At 36.9% G+C, this 16,515-nt stretch overlaps 1 protein-coding gene across 1 annotated transcript; it reads right to left on the reverse strand.

Moving 5' to 3' along the window:
* Positions 1 to 11,514: 11,514 nt before the first annotated feature.
* LOC116138123 (secreted RxLR effector protein 161-like) lies at positions 11,515 to 11,985 on the reverse strand. The gene has a single exon (XM_031423870.1). It carries the CDS (start codon positions 11,983 to 11,985, stop codon positions 11,515 to 11,517), a length of 471 nt encoding a protein of 156 aa, XP_031279730.1.
* Positions 11,986 to 16,515: the final 4,530 nt, after the last annotated feature.

Here is a 16,515-nt window from a genome sequence, read left to right on the forward strand (position 1 = left end):
GGGTGAGGTGGCAATGGGTTTGGTTAGAAGGGAACAAGGTGTAAGAGATTTGGTTGGGGAATAATGTTTGATGAGAGAGAAAAATTGTTCAATCACTTGTAACAAAGAAAAATTTTGAAAACACTTAGGCCAAAGAACTCCAAATCCGGCAATGTAGACTCCAAAATCCGGCCAACTTCATTCAATCAATCCTACTCCAATTCACAACCTAAGCTCTGATACCAAATGATCCAAATCCAACCAATTTGCAACAACAAACAACACAAAAAAAATATGCCTAAACTCAAGCTCAAATTCGGCCAAACACAAATGGAAGCAAATGTCACACTTACTGCAATTTTGGTTAAGACAAGAATGAACACTTCAAGCATAAAGGATTCTCCACCAACTTGAATCGATCACCACCAAATCTCCTTGCCAAGACTTGGATAAAGAAATCTCAATAAGAACACAAAGTTCAATGATCCGTTTACAATCCTAAAACACTTGTAAACATGAGTACAAGGAATTACAAGTCCTAAAACACTTGCTAATTCGGTTGAATCAAAGAGTTTCATTCCAAGTCCTAAAAACTTGGATTGTGGAGTGTGGAAAGCATTGGAGGAGATTCGGCCCAAGCAAGTTCCAAAGGGAGAGAGAGAGCCCAAGCACTTCGGCCCAAACCATTCCAAGTCCAAGCCCAACAAAGGAAGCTCAAGTCCCACAAGAGAGAAGCCCAAGTGTTGAAGTAACCCATTCGGCCCAATTCTATTCAAAGGGGAAGTCCACTTGAACCCTTATTGGATCCATTTGCAAGATCTTCAAGCCCAATCTCTTACACCCTTATTAGTAGACTTGATTAGGATCATTGATCAAGTTTTGGGCTAATAAAGTGAGTTTTTTCAACTAATGGGTGGTTAAAGACATGAACCCTAGAATTAGGGATTCATGTCCCTTTGCATTAAATGGGTATGGCCTTAATTTTTGAATGGAAGGCTTGTAATTTTTTGTGTAATTTTTATTATTTTCATTTTCTTGTATTGTATTGTTGATTACACTTTTAACCTTGTAATTGCCTATATAAGGCAACTATTCTCCTTGTAAAAGTAGTTCATGAAATATCAAAAACTTGTTTAACCATTGAGAGACTTTGTGTTCTTATTGAGATTTCTTTATCCAAGTCTTGGCAAGGAGATTTGGTGGTGAATCGATTCAAGTTGGTGGAGAATTCCTTTATGCTTGAAGTGTTCATTCTTGTCTTAACCTAAAATTGCAAATAAGTGTGACATTTGCTTCCATTTGTGTTTGGCCGAATTTGAGCTTGAGTTTAGAGCATATTTTTGTGTTGTTTGTTGTTGCAAATTGGTTGGATTTGGATCAATTACCTCCTATATGACCAACAGTAATTACTATTGGTTTTGGAAGATAACTGGAATCTTATATTACTTAACAACCAAACGTGGTAATCTAGTAATATAAGATGACATCACCTCAGTACTCTTAATGAACCCCTAACCAAACACCCGCTAAGAGTTAAATGGAATGGTGAGTAGGTGACTGACATTACATTACCAAATAAAATAACACATCATTTGTGATGTAGATTTTGGGATGTGTACTGTATACTAGTACTCTTGTAAAACATTGGCGCGCTAACATGCAATAATAAATACTAATTAATTCAGAAAAAAGCATAAGAAATTTAGAAATAAAATTTATCAAGCACATATAAATTTTTGTCACAACTCATTATTCCATAGCACAATTATAAGTGATTATACTTATCAGGTCAGTACCCAATTAAAAGTGATAATATAACCTCTCCCCTTGTGGCTGGATGACAAACCCTTTAACCACTGGGGTTAGCTATATCTAGGAGGTTTTGTGTTCAAGTCATAGGAGAGACACCTACCACATTTGCGTAATTACCTTAGTTTATTGGATTTATAGGGTGTTCAGTGGCCTTGAGGATTAGGCAGATTAGGTTGGTAATTGTGCATAGATACCTCAGTTTTTAATATATATATTTATTTTTTTAAAAAGACAATATAACTATGTTTGTAGAGTCTATAGCAAAGGCAACTAGAACGTGGACCATCAATCAATATTTTGTTTGCTAATTTCGGGAGGATCAATACAGAAACAACTATAGAAACAGTAATAGCAACGGGTAACTGTAGACGTAAAAATCTACCTGTATGGAAGGAGGGTCTGATCCCATGAGGTTGAGGCCACTAGCGATCTGCTGCACCTGCACACGTAGAGAAACACACGCGTGAATCGAATGGGAAACATCGGGGTGGTGTTTGCCATAGGCACTTCGACGCTTAAGTCAGCAAGGCTGAAAGAGGCTAGTATAGTGAGGGCTAGGGAATAGAAAGGTTACTGGAAGTCTAGTCGGAGACTGTGACTACGACGGTGATGTAAAGCTCTCAAGTAGGAGCTTCGGGTGTGAATGTGTAATGTCGTGCCCTTTGTAAGAGGGCTGGCCTCTGTCTATATAGTGACTATTTGGTCTCCCAATCCTAGTAGGAGTAGGAGTCCTAATATGACTCTGATGCAAACCCTAGAAGAATTAGGGCAGTGGTAAGCTGTCTTTCCAGTTTCCGGATAGGAAAGTGATTCTGATCAGGAAAGTAACTTTCGAATAGGGAAGAGATCAGGAACAGGAAAGTGACTTCGAATAGTAGATTGAACAGGAATAGGAAAATGATCAATGGGGGCCGTGGGCTCTGAAATCGCCTATTGGCCCAAGAGGTGAGCTGGAACTAGGAGGCCCATGCCCAGATGGTTTGGGTCGGCCGTACCTCATATCAAATGGGACTAATCTGGTTTGGGCCTCTTTAGGACTGGGCCTGGTCTTTTCTTCACTAGTGGTCCTGTTTCCCTATTTGGGCCAAGGACGATTTTTGGCCCTAACAGTAACAAAACAAGAGACTAATTTCAATATTATTTTCTTGCTTTTCTCATATTGTAGAATATTCATGTTTGTCAAACTTATGACTTGTGTGTGCACAGCAGTTTTATATGCACACTGGTTGCCAATCTTATGACGTGGCTTGTTTCGTATGTCTTGTGTGTGCATAATAGTTTTATGTGCACACTGGTTGCCAGACTTATGTCTTGGCTTGTTTTGTATCGAGTGTGTATGCACAACAGTTTGTGTTTCCGCGAGTTGCATGTCTGATAAAGTGGCAAAGATATTTATTTATCTTTGTTGCTACCTTTTTAGGACCTTTTACATGTGTCATATTATCCTTAAATGGTCCTAGAGAATAAAAATGCTTTTCCCAATTTGTTTTGTGGCACAAACCAAAAGAATGGATACTTTCCTTATTTGGACAAACATGGGTTAGCCATTTGTTGGCTGGCGTGGCACAAATGTGTTGAACAAGAAACCCTACACTATATAATATCTTTCTTGTGTGTTTGAATCTGACATTTTGATCTTTTATTTTTCTTTGTACTCTGAAGTTTCTTAGAGTATATTTCTCTTAAAAGGTTCATAGGTTCATTTCATTTTTGTACCAAAACCTCACCATATCATTAATTGTCTTGACGGTTGTTGGAATGTGGTTCCTTTGCTGACGTTGGTGCTTGGCGTCAGTGCTTGAAGCTTGGTGGTTTACAAGCTGCTCTCGGGTGTGTTCCTGGTGTGAAGAAGGTCTAAGGAGTTTCAACACGTTAAAGATTTAGAGTGTGGTGCTAAGTCTAAGGTTGAATAGGGAGTTCTTTTTACTGTATCTTGGATCAACTTTGAACATTATCTTGTAATGTGTTTTTAACTTAGTGGATTACTTTGATCTGGACAAGGTTCCATGGATATAGGCTAAAAGTGGATTTTAGCCGAACCATGTAAATGACTGTGTTCTTTACTTTATGCACTTGTGGATGAAATGTTCAAATATGAAATCTCCTAATCTACTTGGTAAAAATATTATGCTGCACTTAAAATGGGTAATCTAACACCAAAAGGAGTTATCAAACTTCTAACACATATCATGCTCTTAGCTTTCTGGGATTGATTTCTAGGAACGCCGAGACGCCATCTTCTTAGCCTGTGGGAAATGTCGAAGTTGTATGTTGAAATAACCAAATCGCACAAGAGACGATATTGCGAAGAAAAGATTAATTATATATATTGAAGAGATTCAATGAATTGTCTGCCTTTTGTGGTGTAACATCGCATTTTACTATAATAAAAATTTATCTGCTTATCATCTCTTATTATTTTGTTTAATTTATTTTTAAATTTAAGTCATTAAATCATGTTATAGTATATCAATACTTTATATTGAAAGTTTAAGTATAAACAAGTTAATTAAACTCTTGTGGAAAGTGTTGATCGGTGCTTGTCGGTATGGTTATTCAACATATTCATCATATCAACCATAAGTATAAATAAAGCATACAAGCATATATACATGGTTCGACTAACAACCTACATTCATGAGACTAAGTCCAGACAAAGCAAATCCATTATAGGAAACATTCAAGGTTCATTACAAAGTTGAAGTTAAGCAAACAAATGTAAAACACTCCATGTTTTCACCACACTCTAACTTCACCCTTTGGATGATCCACCGTCTTGCCAAAACTTGCTTGAATGCAAGAAACCTCTTGGATAGCTCGAGCTCCACTCAAGCTTCAATTCCGAAGACAACCTTCAACTCCACACTTGAAACCCCTTCAAGCTTTCATCAATGGAACCATGTTTCAACACACTCAAACAACCAAGATTAGATAAATATTTTGAGGACTATAAACAACAAAGGAACCTGACCTAAGGTGAATAAAACCTCTTAAGGATTTTCTGAGAACAACAAGAGGAATATTCATGTTCAACCGTAAATGCAAGGATGTAAAAGTTTATAAAGAATCATTGTGTAAGAAATCCTCAGACAACCAACCGACAAAGCCTTACACATGATTAGCTATTTAAGGAAAGTTTCAACAACTTGTTAGAACCATTTCCAAAAGCAAAACAAATTTCTAGGACCACATTTGAAATATTTGACACCTGTATTTGGACTACTCATGCATATTTCAACCCTAGATAAAATCCTAACAGCCAATGAAAACTCAACATATGTACTAAAGTATGACTGTTTACACATCTGACTCTAATGTACCACATATCTTGCAATAAAATCAGACTAAGGAAATTTGAATACATCAATGCAGAATGTGATGACATGTGTAAACTCCAAACATGATTGAGCTTAACCAAATAAATGTGCAAATATCAAAAATGCATGTGTGCACATAACTTCATAAGTTGACAAAACTAATTACATATATAAATAAATTTATATAAAAGGTTTATTATATAATTTTATTCTAATAATAATATATCAAAGCAAAATTATGTTTATTTTAGCATGTAGAGAACTGTGAAGTTTATAAAACACCTACTAGTTTTTGTCACAACTCATTATTCCATATTACAATTATAATACTTATCAAAACTGCTCCACAAACATTTTATCTGGTTCAGTACCGGATTAAAAAAGGATGAGGATCCTTTCCTAACTTGAGCTTTACCTAAACTTTTTTCCATTCTTTGACATGTAGCACTAATAAAATAAACGCTCAAAATTCTCTAATTAATTTTTATTTAACATTTTCTTCTTTTCCTTCCGATCCATGTTACCAAAAATATTAAAACACTTAAAACCCCAAATTAAATATTAGCCAAGTTGGAAATCTCAGCCCACAGTAAAAGCAAAATCCATGGACGGTAAATGCAAAAGCCATGGATGAATTTTCTAAAGCCTGTAACACAGATTTTCAACAATGATTCACAAACTAAACATTGTGATTATTGTGATATAAAGTTTAGGTGCCCGACTCTAAAACTCTGTTTTTCAGTTCTATGTTTTAGTGCAGTTTCTGTTTGCTTAGTTTTGTAGAAACTTGGGGTGTAATTGTAAGAATGTAAAAGATGGCTTGGGTTATTTTGTAAACTCTGAAGAGTTATGTAAACGGTATGTTTTAGCACCAACAGTAGTATAATTGTGTCGCACGCATTTTCAACTCATTAAATGAACACTTTACCAAAAATTTAAGTTTGTTACAACAGTTTTTCTCTCCCAACTCTTCTCTGCGATTTTTCTTCATTTCTCTAGATTTTTCTTGAAATTCTACAGTGATACATAAAATTTTAAAAATCCTTGTCCATTGTTCATCATCTAAGTTCAACTCTTCNAACAAGTTCTCCCTTTGGTTCTCTTGGGGGTTTACTTGAGTATGTAGCAACTTCTTGAGCATAAGCATCTCTCCACTATTAGCTTCCTCAATAACCTCATTCTCACTCTTATCTACTTCCTCTTCTTCACTAGAATCCTTTTGACAAGCATCATCAATCTCATTTATCTCTCTAAGAGTCATAACTCTTCGGTTTGGACAATTTGCTTGGAAGTGACCATAACCTTGACACTTGAAAAATTTCTTGTTCTTCAAATCAGGCCGTGGAGCATCATTCTTCACAAAACCTGTTTTCTCCTTTGGTGTTTCATTGGCTTTGTTCTTATCATAAGCCGTAGGTGCCACATATGGTTTGGTGTAGGAAGGTGAACCCCTTTGGTAGTTACTTTCCTTAAAGAGTTTCTTGTGGGCCAAGGACTTCATGCTCTTCAAGTGCTTTTCAATCCTTGTGGACAGCTTGCGAACATCCCCAAAGGAATGGTAAACTTGCAACTCAAGCTTGTATGCAATGTCCTTACTCAAACCACTGGTAAACCTTGCAATTGTATGCTCTTTCTCTTCGGGAATATCACTTCTCAACATCAACCCTTCAAACTCCCGAATATACTCCTCAACTTTTCTATCTCCTTGCTTCAAATTATAGAGCTTAAGATAAAGGTCTTGTTTGTGATTATCGGGCAAGAAAGTTTTCTTCAACACTCTCTTCAATTTCTCCCATGATCTAATTCTAGTCTTCCCTTCTCTTTCTCTCTTCTTCCTTGTATTTTCCCACCACAAGGAGGCATACTCCTTAAACTTTAATATGGCTACTTTACACTTCTTTTCATCATTTTAGCACTTAAATTCAAATACCCGCTCAATCTCATGCAACCAATCAATGAAGTCATTTGGGTCAAAACTTCCATTGAATTCGGGTAAGTCTACTTTAAGACCCCTATCATCATCAAACCTTCTCCTCCTAGTCACTTCAGATTCACTAGATGAATCATTACTATCTCCTAGGTTTTCCATATACAATGGTGTCCAAAGGATGGTTCGTTGGTGGTAGTGTGGGCGACCATCCCGTAGGGGTGGTTGTGGGGTTTCCTCAAAAGTGGGTTTGGGTTGTGAAAGGTTGGCAATGTCCTTAGACATGTTAACCATCAATTCCATCATGCTTGACATATTTCTTTTTACTTCATCAAGTTCTTCTTGAATTCTTTTGTTGGCACTTTCCCATGGTGTTGGGGGTGGAATTGGGGAGGAAGGAGACTTGTTTGCCATGAGAATTTTGAAAGTTTAGCTACTGTGAACAGTAACTCCGGATGAACAGTAACTTTTTGAATGTTAAAGAAAAATGGAAAATGGGAGGGAAAGGTCAAGTGTATGAGTTTTGGTGATTTTGGTTAAGTGTAAGTATTCTGTGAATAGTGTTTTGTGAATAGTATTTTTGTGATTAGGCTAAGGAATGGTGTTTATGGAGATGAGATTAGGTTAATTTAATTGTGTTTAGGGTTCAGGGTTTAGGGTTTGGGTTTAAGGGTTTGGTTTGGTTGTGAAGGAATGAGTTTAGTTGACTTTGGAGGGAATTGGTTAGGGTTTGAGTGAGGTGGCAATGGGTTTGGTTAGAAGGGAACAAGGTGTAAGGGATTTGGTTGGGGAATAGTGTTTGATGAGAGAGAAAATGGTTCAATCACTTGTAACAAAGAGAAATTTTGAAAACACTTAAGCTAAGAACTCCAAATCCGGCAATGTAATGGTTCCAAATTTGGCCAACTTCATTCAATCAATCCTAAATCAATCCTACTCCAATTCACAACCTAAGCTCTGATACCAAATGATCCAAATCCAACCAATTTGCAACAACAAACAACACAAAAATATGCCCTAAACTCAAGCTCAAATTCGGCCAAACACAAATGGAAGCAATGTCACACTTACTTGCAATTTTAGGTTAAGACAAGAATGAACACTTCAAGCATAAAGGAATTCTCCACCAACTTGAATCGATTCACCACCAAATCTCCTTGCCAAGACTTGGATAAAGAAATCTCAATAAGAACACAAAGTTCTCTCAATGGTTAAACCAAGTTTTTGATATTGCATGAACTACTTTACAAGGAGAATAGCTGCCTTATATAGGCAATTACAAGGTAAAAGTGTAATCAACATTACAATACAAGAAAATGAAAATAATAAAAATTACACAAAATAATTACAAGCCTTCCATTCAAAAATAAGGCCATACCCATTTAATGCAAAAGGGACATGATCCCTAATTCTAAGGTTCTGTCTTTAACCACCCCATAGTTGAAAAAAACTCACTTTATTAGCCCAAAACTTGATCAATGATCCTAATCAAGTCTACTAATAAGGGTGTAAGAGATTGGGCCTTGAAGATCTTGCAAATGATCCAATAAGGGTTCAGTGGACTTTCCCCTTTAAATGAGAATTGGGCCGAATGGGTTCACTTCAACACTTGGGCTTATCTCTTGGTGGACTTGAGCTTCCTTGTTGGGCTTGGACTTGGAATGGTTTGGGCCGAAGTGCTTGGGCTCTCTCCCCTTGGAACTTGCTTGGGCCAATCTCCTCCAATGCTTTCCACACTCCACAATCCAAGTGTTTTAGGACTTGGAATGAAACTCTTTGATTCAACCGAATTAGCAAGTTGTTTAGGACTTGTAATTCCTTTCCACATGTTTAAAAGTGTTTTAGGACTTGTAAACATATCTATCCATTACCTCACTCTGCCACAAGCCAAAATTATTTTGGCCATCAAATTTTCAACATCAATTTTTGCATTTGAAACCGTTATCATCTTTACTGGTGTGGATGGTGGTGCCGCAGACGGTGATACCGCACGATGATGCCATTTATGCCTTACTCAGTTGCTTGGTAAACAAAATTCACATAACTAAGCTCCACAAATTATTATATTCAATAGCTAACCACAAATCAACAATAGCCCTAGGTAGTAGTAAGTGCTAAAACGATTAAATACCACCAGGAAAATTCCCAGGAAACAATGGAGGGGTCACAAATAGTCCCACTTAAAATCCAGTCTCCTTAGACTTTTATCATCTTTTGACAAATTTCCTAGACATGCATATAACCATACAAATAGCTACTCACTATCCCAAACCTAGGCTCATACCACTTGTTATGCAGGAAACATAAACTCTAACGCTAGCTTTTGAATATAATAATAACAAGTAGTAAAGCATAAATAAATAACCAAAATTAAATGCAAAAATAAAGAATCCAGGAATTAACGAGGTTCGGTATGAAACCTACGTCCTCGGGCACTGCAAAGAAAACTCCACTATCTCCAAAACATTACAAACGTTTTGGCAAACCACACATACCCAAAACAAAAGGGAGATACAACAAAACTTACAAACTAAAGGGTCCTTAAAGAAAGAACCCTAAACAAAAGAAGTATAATGGAATTACAACTTGGGATGCCTAATAACAATGATTTGGGTCCTTATATATAAGCCCCAAAAGTTTCCCACTTTTCAATCCTAATCAATGTGGGACAAACTAACCTTTTTTGGCCTGTTACATATAAGTCCCTAAACCTTTCTCAATTATCATTTCTACCCCATATGATTTTGCTAAAAGCCATTTTTCAACAGCTTTATACTCCAAAACGAGCTTAAGCAAAAATGAGCTGAAGAAGATAAGCTGAAAGTAAAGTTGTTGTCGTTACAAACAATGTAAAAACCATCAAGAGCAAAACGACACCGTTACAAACAATGCAAAAGACAAATTACAAGAAGACCCTCAACTCTTCATTTTATGACAAACACTTCCCTTTAAACCATACATCTGTGTTTTTCACCAAGAATCACTAACATCCCCTTGTAAACCAAACTACTCAACTGTTGTGACTAACTTCCCCTGGTAAATTAAACCATTGGTCTTGTTTCAGTAACACTGCTCTGTTTTGGACTCAGTTTCTGTACTTCTTTGTTCTTCATTTCACTAGAAAAAAAAAAATTCCTACACTTCATCTTAACAACAAAAATTCCTGCACTTCAACTTATGCAGTTTAGTCACAAAAAATTCTGCACTTCAACTTATGTAGTTCAAAGCAAAAATTCCCGCATTTCAACTTATGCAGTTTAGTCACAAAAAATCCTGCACTTCAACTTATGCAGTTCAAAGCAAAATTCCTACACTTCAACTTATGCAGTTTAGAGCAAAAAATTCCTACACTTCAACTTATGCAATTTAGCCACAAAAATTCATGCACTTCAACTTATGCAGTTCAGTCACAAAAATTCTGCACTTCAACTTATGCAGTTCAAAGCAAAAATTCCTGCACTTCAACTTATGCAGTTCAGTCACAAAATTCCTACACTTCAACTTATGCAGTTATACCAGCTGAGTTCCTGCTCAGTTTAATAACCATGGATAGACTGCTCTGTATTAAAAACAGCAATAACTAACCATGAACAGACTTTTCAGTAAACATGTCTGCTTCCTGCAGAATGCTTCAGATCAAGGTTCCTACACTTCAACTTATGCAGTTCAGTCACAAAATTCCTACACTTCAACTTATGCAATTATACCAACTGAGTTCCTGCTCAGTTTAATAACCATGGATAGACTGCTCTTTATTAAAAACAGCAATAACCAACCATGAATAGACTTTTCAGTAAACATGTCTGCTTCCTGCAGACTGCTTCAGATCAAGGTTCCTACACTCAAATTATGCAGTTCAGCATGTTCTCATCCTAGCATCAATAGCATCATCAACCAGTAGCACTCCAGTGACAATCAACCAGTATCAACCAGCAAAGTTAACCAGCAAAATCAACCAGCATTACTTTAGCAACATTCAATAGCAAAATCAGTCAGCATCAACCACCAACCAAATCTGTATCACACCATCGTAACTGAGCAATTTATATAACCATGCCATTTTAATTCCTGCACTGAGCTTCAAGCTACAACAACTACACAACATCAGCAACTCAACAAACCGACCATAATAGCAGTCAGATCAGTAGACAGGTTTTTAGCAAAAAAAAAAAAAAAAATAGTGCACTTCATGACTCAGTTGCCAAGTGTACTGAAACCACTGTAAGCTTTTATTTTAATTCCTGAAACTGTGAGATAGAAAGAGCCTTTGTCAAAACATCAGCAATTTGTAACTTGGACGGAACATATTGTACGAGAACCTTTTTGGCTAATACTTGATCCCTTATATAGTGGGCATCTATCTCGATATGCTTTGTTCTAGCATAAAAAACAAGATTGGCTGCCAAAGCTCCTGCATTTATGTTATCGCACCAAATTATGGGAATGGAATTCAACTTCACATCTAATTCAGAAAATAAGCTATTCAGCCATACCAGTTGTTGTTTGAGCTAAAGCCCTATATTTAGCTTCGGTGGATGATAGTGCAACCACTTTTTGCTTACGCGAACTCCATTGCACTAGATTGGGACCAAGATACATGCAATACCTTCTTGTGGATCTTCTATCATCCAAATTACTACCCCAATCCGCATCAGCATAACATTCAACACACAATGAGGCAGCTGGTTTGAAAAGAAAACCATGGAAAGAAGTGCCTTTAATGTATCTTAACACATGTTTACAAGCTTGCCACTTAAATTCTGTTGGAGCTTGAAGGAATTGGCTTAACTTATTAACTGTAAAGCTAATGTTAGCCCTTGTTAACGTTAAGTACTGTAATGCTCCAATGGTGCTACGATAGAGACTGGGCTTCTTAAATAATTCACTATCACCAACAAAAAGTTTTGTCCCAACAGCCATGGGAGTAGGACAAGAATGAGCATCTTGCATTTTTGTTTTGATAGGCAATCAGTGACATATTTGGACTGCCTTAAGTGAATTCCTTCATCTGTTCTTGTAGCTTCCAACCCCAAGAAATATGTGACTGATCCCAAGGTTTTTAGTGCAAATTGATCATTTAAATCAAGAACCAACTTGCAAATGGAAGAGTTGCTAGATCCAGTTATCAAAATGTCATCAACNGATCCCTTATATAGTGGGCATCTATCTCGATATGCTTTGTTCTAGCATGAAAAACCGGATTTGCTGCCAAAGCTCTTGCACTTATGTTATCGCACCAAATTATAGGAATGGAGTTCAACTTCACATCTAATTCAGAAAATAAGCTATTCAACCATGCTAATTCAGTTGCTGTTTGAGCTAAAGCCCTATATTCAGCTTCGGTGGATGATAGTGCAACCACCTTTTGCTTACGAGAACTCCATTACACTAGATTGGGACCAAGATACACGCAATACCCACTTGTGGATCTTCTATCATCCAAATTACTATCCCAATCCGCATCAGCATAACATTCAACACACAATGAGGCAGCTGGTTTGAAAAGAAGACCATGGAAAGAAATGCCTTTAATGTATCTCAACACACGTTTACAAGCTTGCAACTGAAATTCTGTTGGAGCTTGAAGGAATTGGCTTAGCTTATTGACTGTAAAGCTAATGTCAGGCCTTGTTAACGTTAAGTACTGTAATGCTCCAATGGTGCTACGATAGAGAATGGGCTCCTTAAATAATTCACTATCACCAACAAAAAGTTTTGTCCCAACAGCCATGGGAGTAAGACAAGAATGAGCATCTTGCATTTTTGTCTTGATAAGCAAATCAATGACATATTTGGACTGCCTTAAGTGAATTCCTTCATCTGTTCTTGTAGCTTCCAACCCCAAGAAATATGTGACTGATCCCAAGGTTTTTAGTGCAAATTGATCATTTAAATCAAGAACCAACTTGCTAATGGAAGAGTTGCTGGATCCAGTTATCAAAATGTCATCAACATAGATGAGCACATAAAGAACTTGGTCTGGCTCTTTAAGAATGAACAAACTGGAGTCAGAAACTGAATTTTGGAAACCTTTTTCCAGTAATGCTTGCTTCAATCTGTCAAACTAGGCCCTTGGAGCTTGTTTCAAGCCATACAAAGCTTTATTAAGCTTACAAACATGTAAAGGACAGGTTGAACTCTCAAACCCAGCAGGTTGTTGCATGTAAACAATTTCAATCAATGTTCCATTCAAAAAGGCATTATTTACATCAATCTGCTGTATGTCCCAGCCATAAGAAATAGCAAGCGTAAAAATAATGCGAATAGTGCATGGTTTAATGATTGGACTAAAGGTTTCAAAATAATCTAACCCAGGAGTTTGCTGAAACCCTTTTGCTACCAACCTAGCTTTATATTTTTGTAAAGTACCATCAGCATGAAACTTGGTTCTAAATACCCACTTATTTCCAACAAAATTCATATCAGAAGTTTTAGGAACAAGAGTCCAAGTATTGTTCCTTAAGAGTGCATCAAACTCATCTTGCATAGCATTTTTCCAATCAACACTAGCCAAAACTTCAGGTATGGAATTAGGTTCTGGTTATATGACTGATGATTTGGAAGAAAGGAAGGTTGTGGTTGTTTGTTCAGTAGTCTTTGAATGAGTGAGCATAGGATGAGTGTTGGAAGATTGAGTCTGATTTAGTTGTGACTTGTGAGGGCAGGTTGGTGTTGGTTGATGTTGGTGAGAGTGGGCTGGTTCTGTTTGATGTTAGGAAGAGTAGGCTGGTTCTGTGTGATGTTGGTAAGAATAGATTGTTGAATTTTCGTTGGAGGGTGGCTGATTAGTGTGGCTTTGTAAATTAGGGACTGAAGTATCTTGATTAATGTGTTCTGTTTGAAGCTGTGATGATGTTAGATCAACTACAAGTGGACAAGAGGATAATGTCCCTGGGTTGGTTGACTGAAAATTGGAAATATTTGCTAGTTTGTAATAGGTGAGATCAATTGCAAAAGAACAGTTTGTGGGTAATTTATGAAGGGTAGATGGAGAAGTGTGTAAAACAGTTTGAAAGGTGGTTAAGATTTGAGACCTGTCTGTTTTTGAAGAGATATTATCATGGGTTGGAATGATTGATTTGTTGAAACTATCACTGCAAGGATTAGCTACAGAACAGTCATGATGCAATGAGGATTGTCTGCCGGAGCTGTGATCAGTTGCAGCAGGCATTACAGTGAAAGGAAAATATGTCATTGGATCATCAGGATTGACATGTTTGACTTGTTCTAAAGATGTTTTTGAAGAGGAAATACCATGAAAGTGAGACTCAAAATCCTTCTTAAATGGAAATTCAGACTCATTAAAGTGGACATTTGGAATGATAAACATTTTACCTTCAGAATTGACACACTTATATCCTTTGTGAATAAGACTATAACCAACAAACACACATTTGGAAGAATGAAAACTCAGTTTGTGTTTATTAAAATCTCCAAGGTAAGGAAAACAAGCACATCCAAAGGTTTTAAGAGAAGAATATAATGGTTTTGATGCAAAAAATACTTCATATGGTGACAGAAAATTCAATACAGATGTAGGCATTTTGTTTATAAGGAACACTGCTGTATCAAATGCAACCACCAATAATGCAAAGGCATGGATGTGTGGGCTAACAAGATAAGACCAGTTTCAGCAATATGTCTATGTTTTCTCTTACTTCGCCCATTTTGTTGATGAACATATGCACACGAATGCCTAAATTGAATGCTGGCAGTGCTAAGATAAGAAATGAGACCCTTATATTCTCCACCTTGGTCTGATTGCAAGCATTTGAGCTTGCAATTAAACTGCCTTTCGACCAAGTGATGAAACTTGACAAACACAGAATAAACTTCAGCTTTTGTTCTTAAGGGAAATAACCAAGTGAATCGACTATAATCATCTATAAAATGGACATAATATCTATATCCCTCTAAGGAAAGGACTGGAGATGGACCCCAAACATCACTATGAACAATTTCAAGAGGATGAGTGGCTTTAGAGTGAGAAATCAGGAAGGTATTCCTATGAAGTTTACCTAATTTACAAGCATCACAAAAGGGTAACTGTGACATATGACCAATAGATTTTTTTTTTGCATAGAAGATAGGATCTTATGTAATGATTGAGCATGCAGATGTCCTAGTCTATTATGCTAAAGTGATAGTTGATTTTCTGAACTATTGCTAACTTGAAAAGCACATGATGAATTATGCAATGAAAATGTATCATGAAATGGAGTTGCATTATGTAAAGAAGATGCATTATTGGTGGTTTCATTCAATTTATCACACTGCTAAGATAACAAGCAAGGTAAATGCAACAAAGTTTTATTTAAAGATGACACATTACAAGACAAAGATGGTTTACAAGAATTTGAGTCAGTGACCTCTGACTTACAACTGTTTTTAGAAGACTGTATTTCAATCATAGTACAACTATTATTAATCGAACTAGCCTTATTTTCTTCATGTAAAGTAGGTCCTAAGGATGTTTTTTCAATAGCAGTAACGTAAGTTTGAGGAACTGAAACAGACTGACTACTAGATGTAACAGTAGGTGACAACAGGGAAGGAGAACTATATGATGACAGGTTAGATGGTATTTGCAATTGATACAGCCCAGCCTTAAGTCCTCCCTGCAACAGAACTGTTCTGGAAGCTTTGTCCTTTACAGTGCAATAATCATAATCAAATTCAACAACAACATTATTATCTTTGGTAAGTTTTGAGATACTAAGTAATTTTTTTTGTAATCCTAGGCACACAAAGCACATTTTTTAAGTAAGCACATTTAGATTGCAAGGAACTAGGAAGCAAAGCAAAGCCAACATGAGAAATGTCTAGAGACTCACCATTGCCTACTTGTAGTTGATCATTACCATCATAGTTACGGTTGGCTGTTAACTGATTTGGATCTGATACAACATGATCAGTTGCACTAGAGTCCATATACCAGGCTGGATCAGGTGGTGAGTTGGAAGTGATGATAGTAGGCTGAAATGAGTTCCTGTTTGGAAAGGATGTAGCTGAGTGGGCAGCAAAAAAGGCTTGGTTTGGAGGTTGCATTTGTGAGGGTTGCATTTGTGGATTGGGAACCCTAAAACCTGGCTGTTGAGTTGAGTAAGAGAGTTGCTTTTGCTGATCAGACTGATACTATTGAGACTGGTGATTGTGGCTTCCATGTTGCTGTGTATGATGGTCAAAAGAACTATTTCCAGGACCAAACATCTGACCAAATGAATTAGTGTTAACACTGCCAAGACTAACACCAAGATCTTGAGAAAAACCATTAACCTGCTGTGGTGAATTGAAGTGAGCTGAGATACCACCAGTATAACTGGTATTAAACTGTGGGGAAGAACCATTATAGTTGAATGAAGAGCCATTGTAGCTGGTGTTGTAACGATGATAGCACTGAATGGCTGTGTGTCCCATTTTACCACAAACTTGGCAAATTGGTTTGCCTCTCCCATTGTTTCTACCCCTGCCTTTGCCATT

The sequence above is a fragment of the Pistacia vera genome, unplaced genomic scaffold (genome assembly GCF_008641045.1).
Source record: "Pistacia vera cultivar Batoury unplaced genomic scaffold, PisVer_v2 Contig338, whole genome shotgun sequence".
NCBI lineage: Eukaryota > Viridiplantae > Streptophyta > Magnoliopsida > Sapindales > Anacardiaceae > Pistacia > Pistacia vera.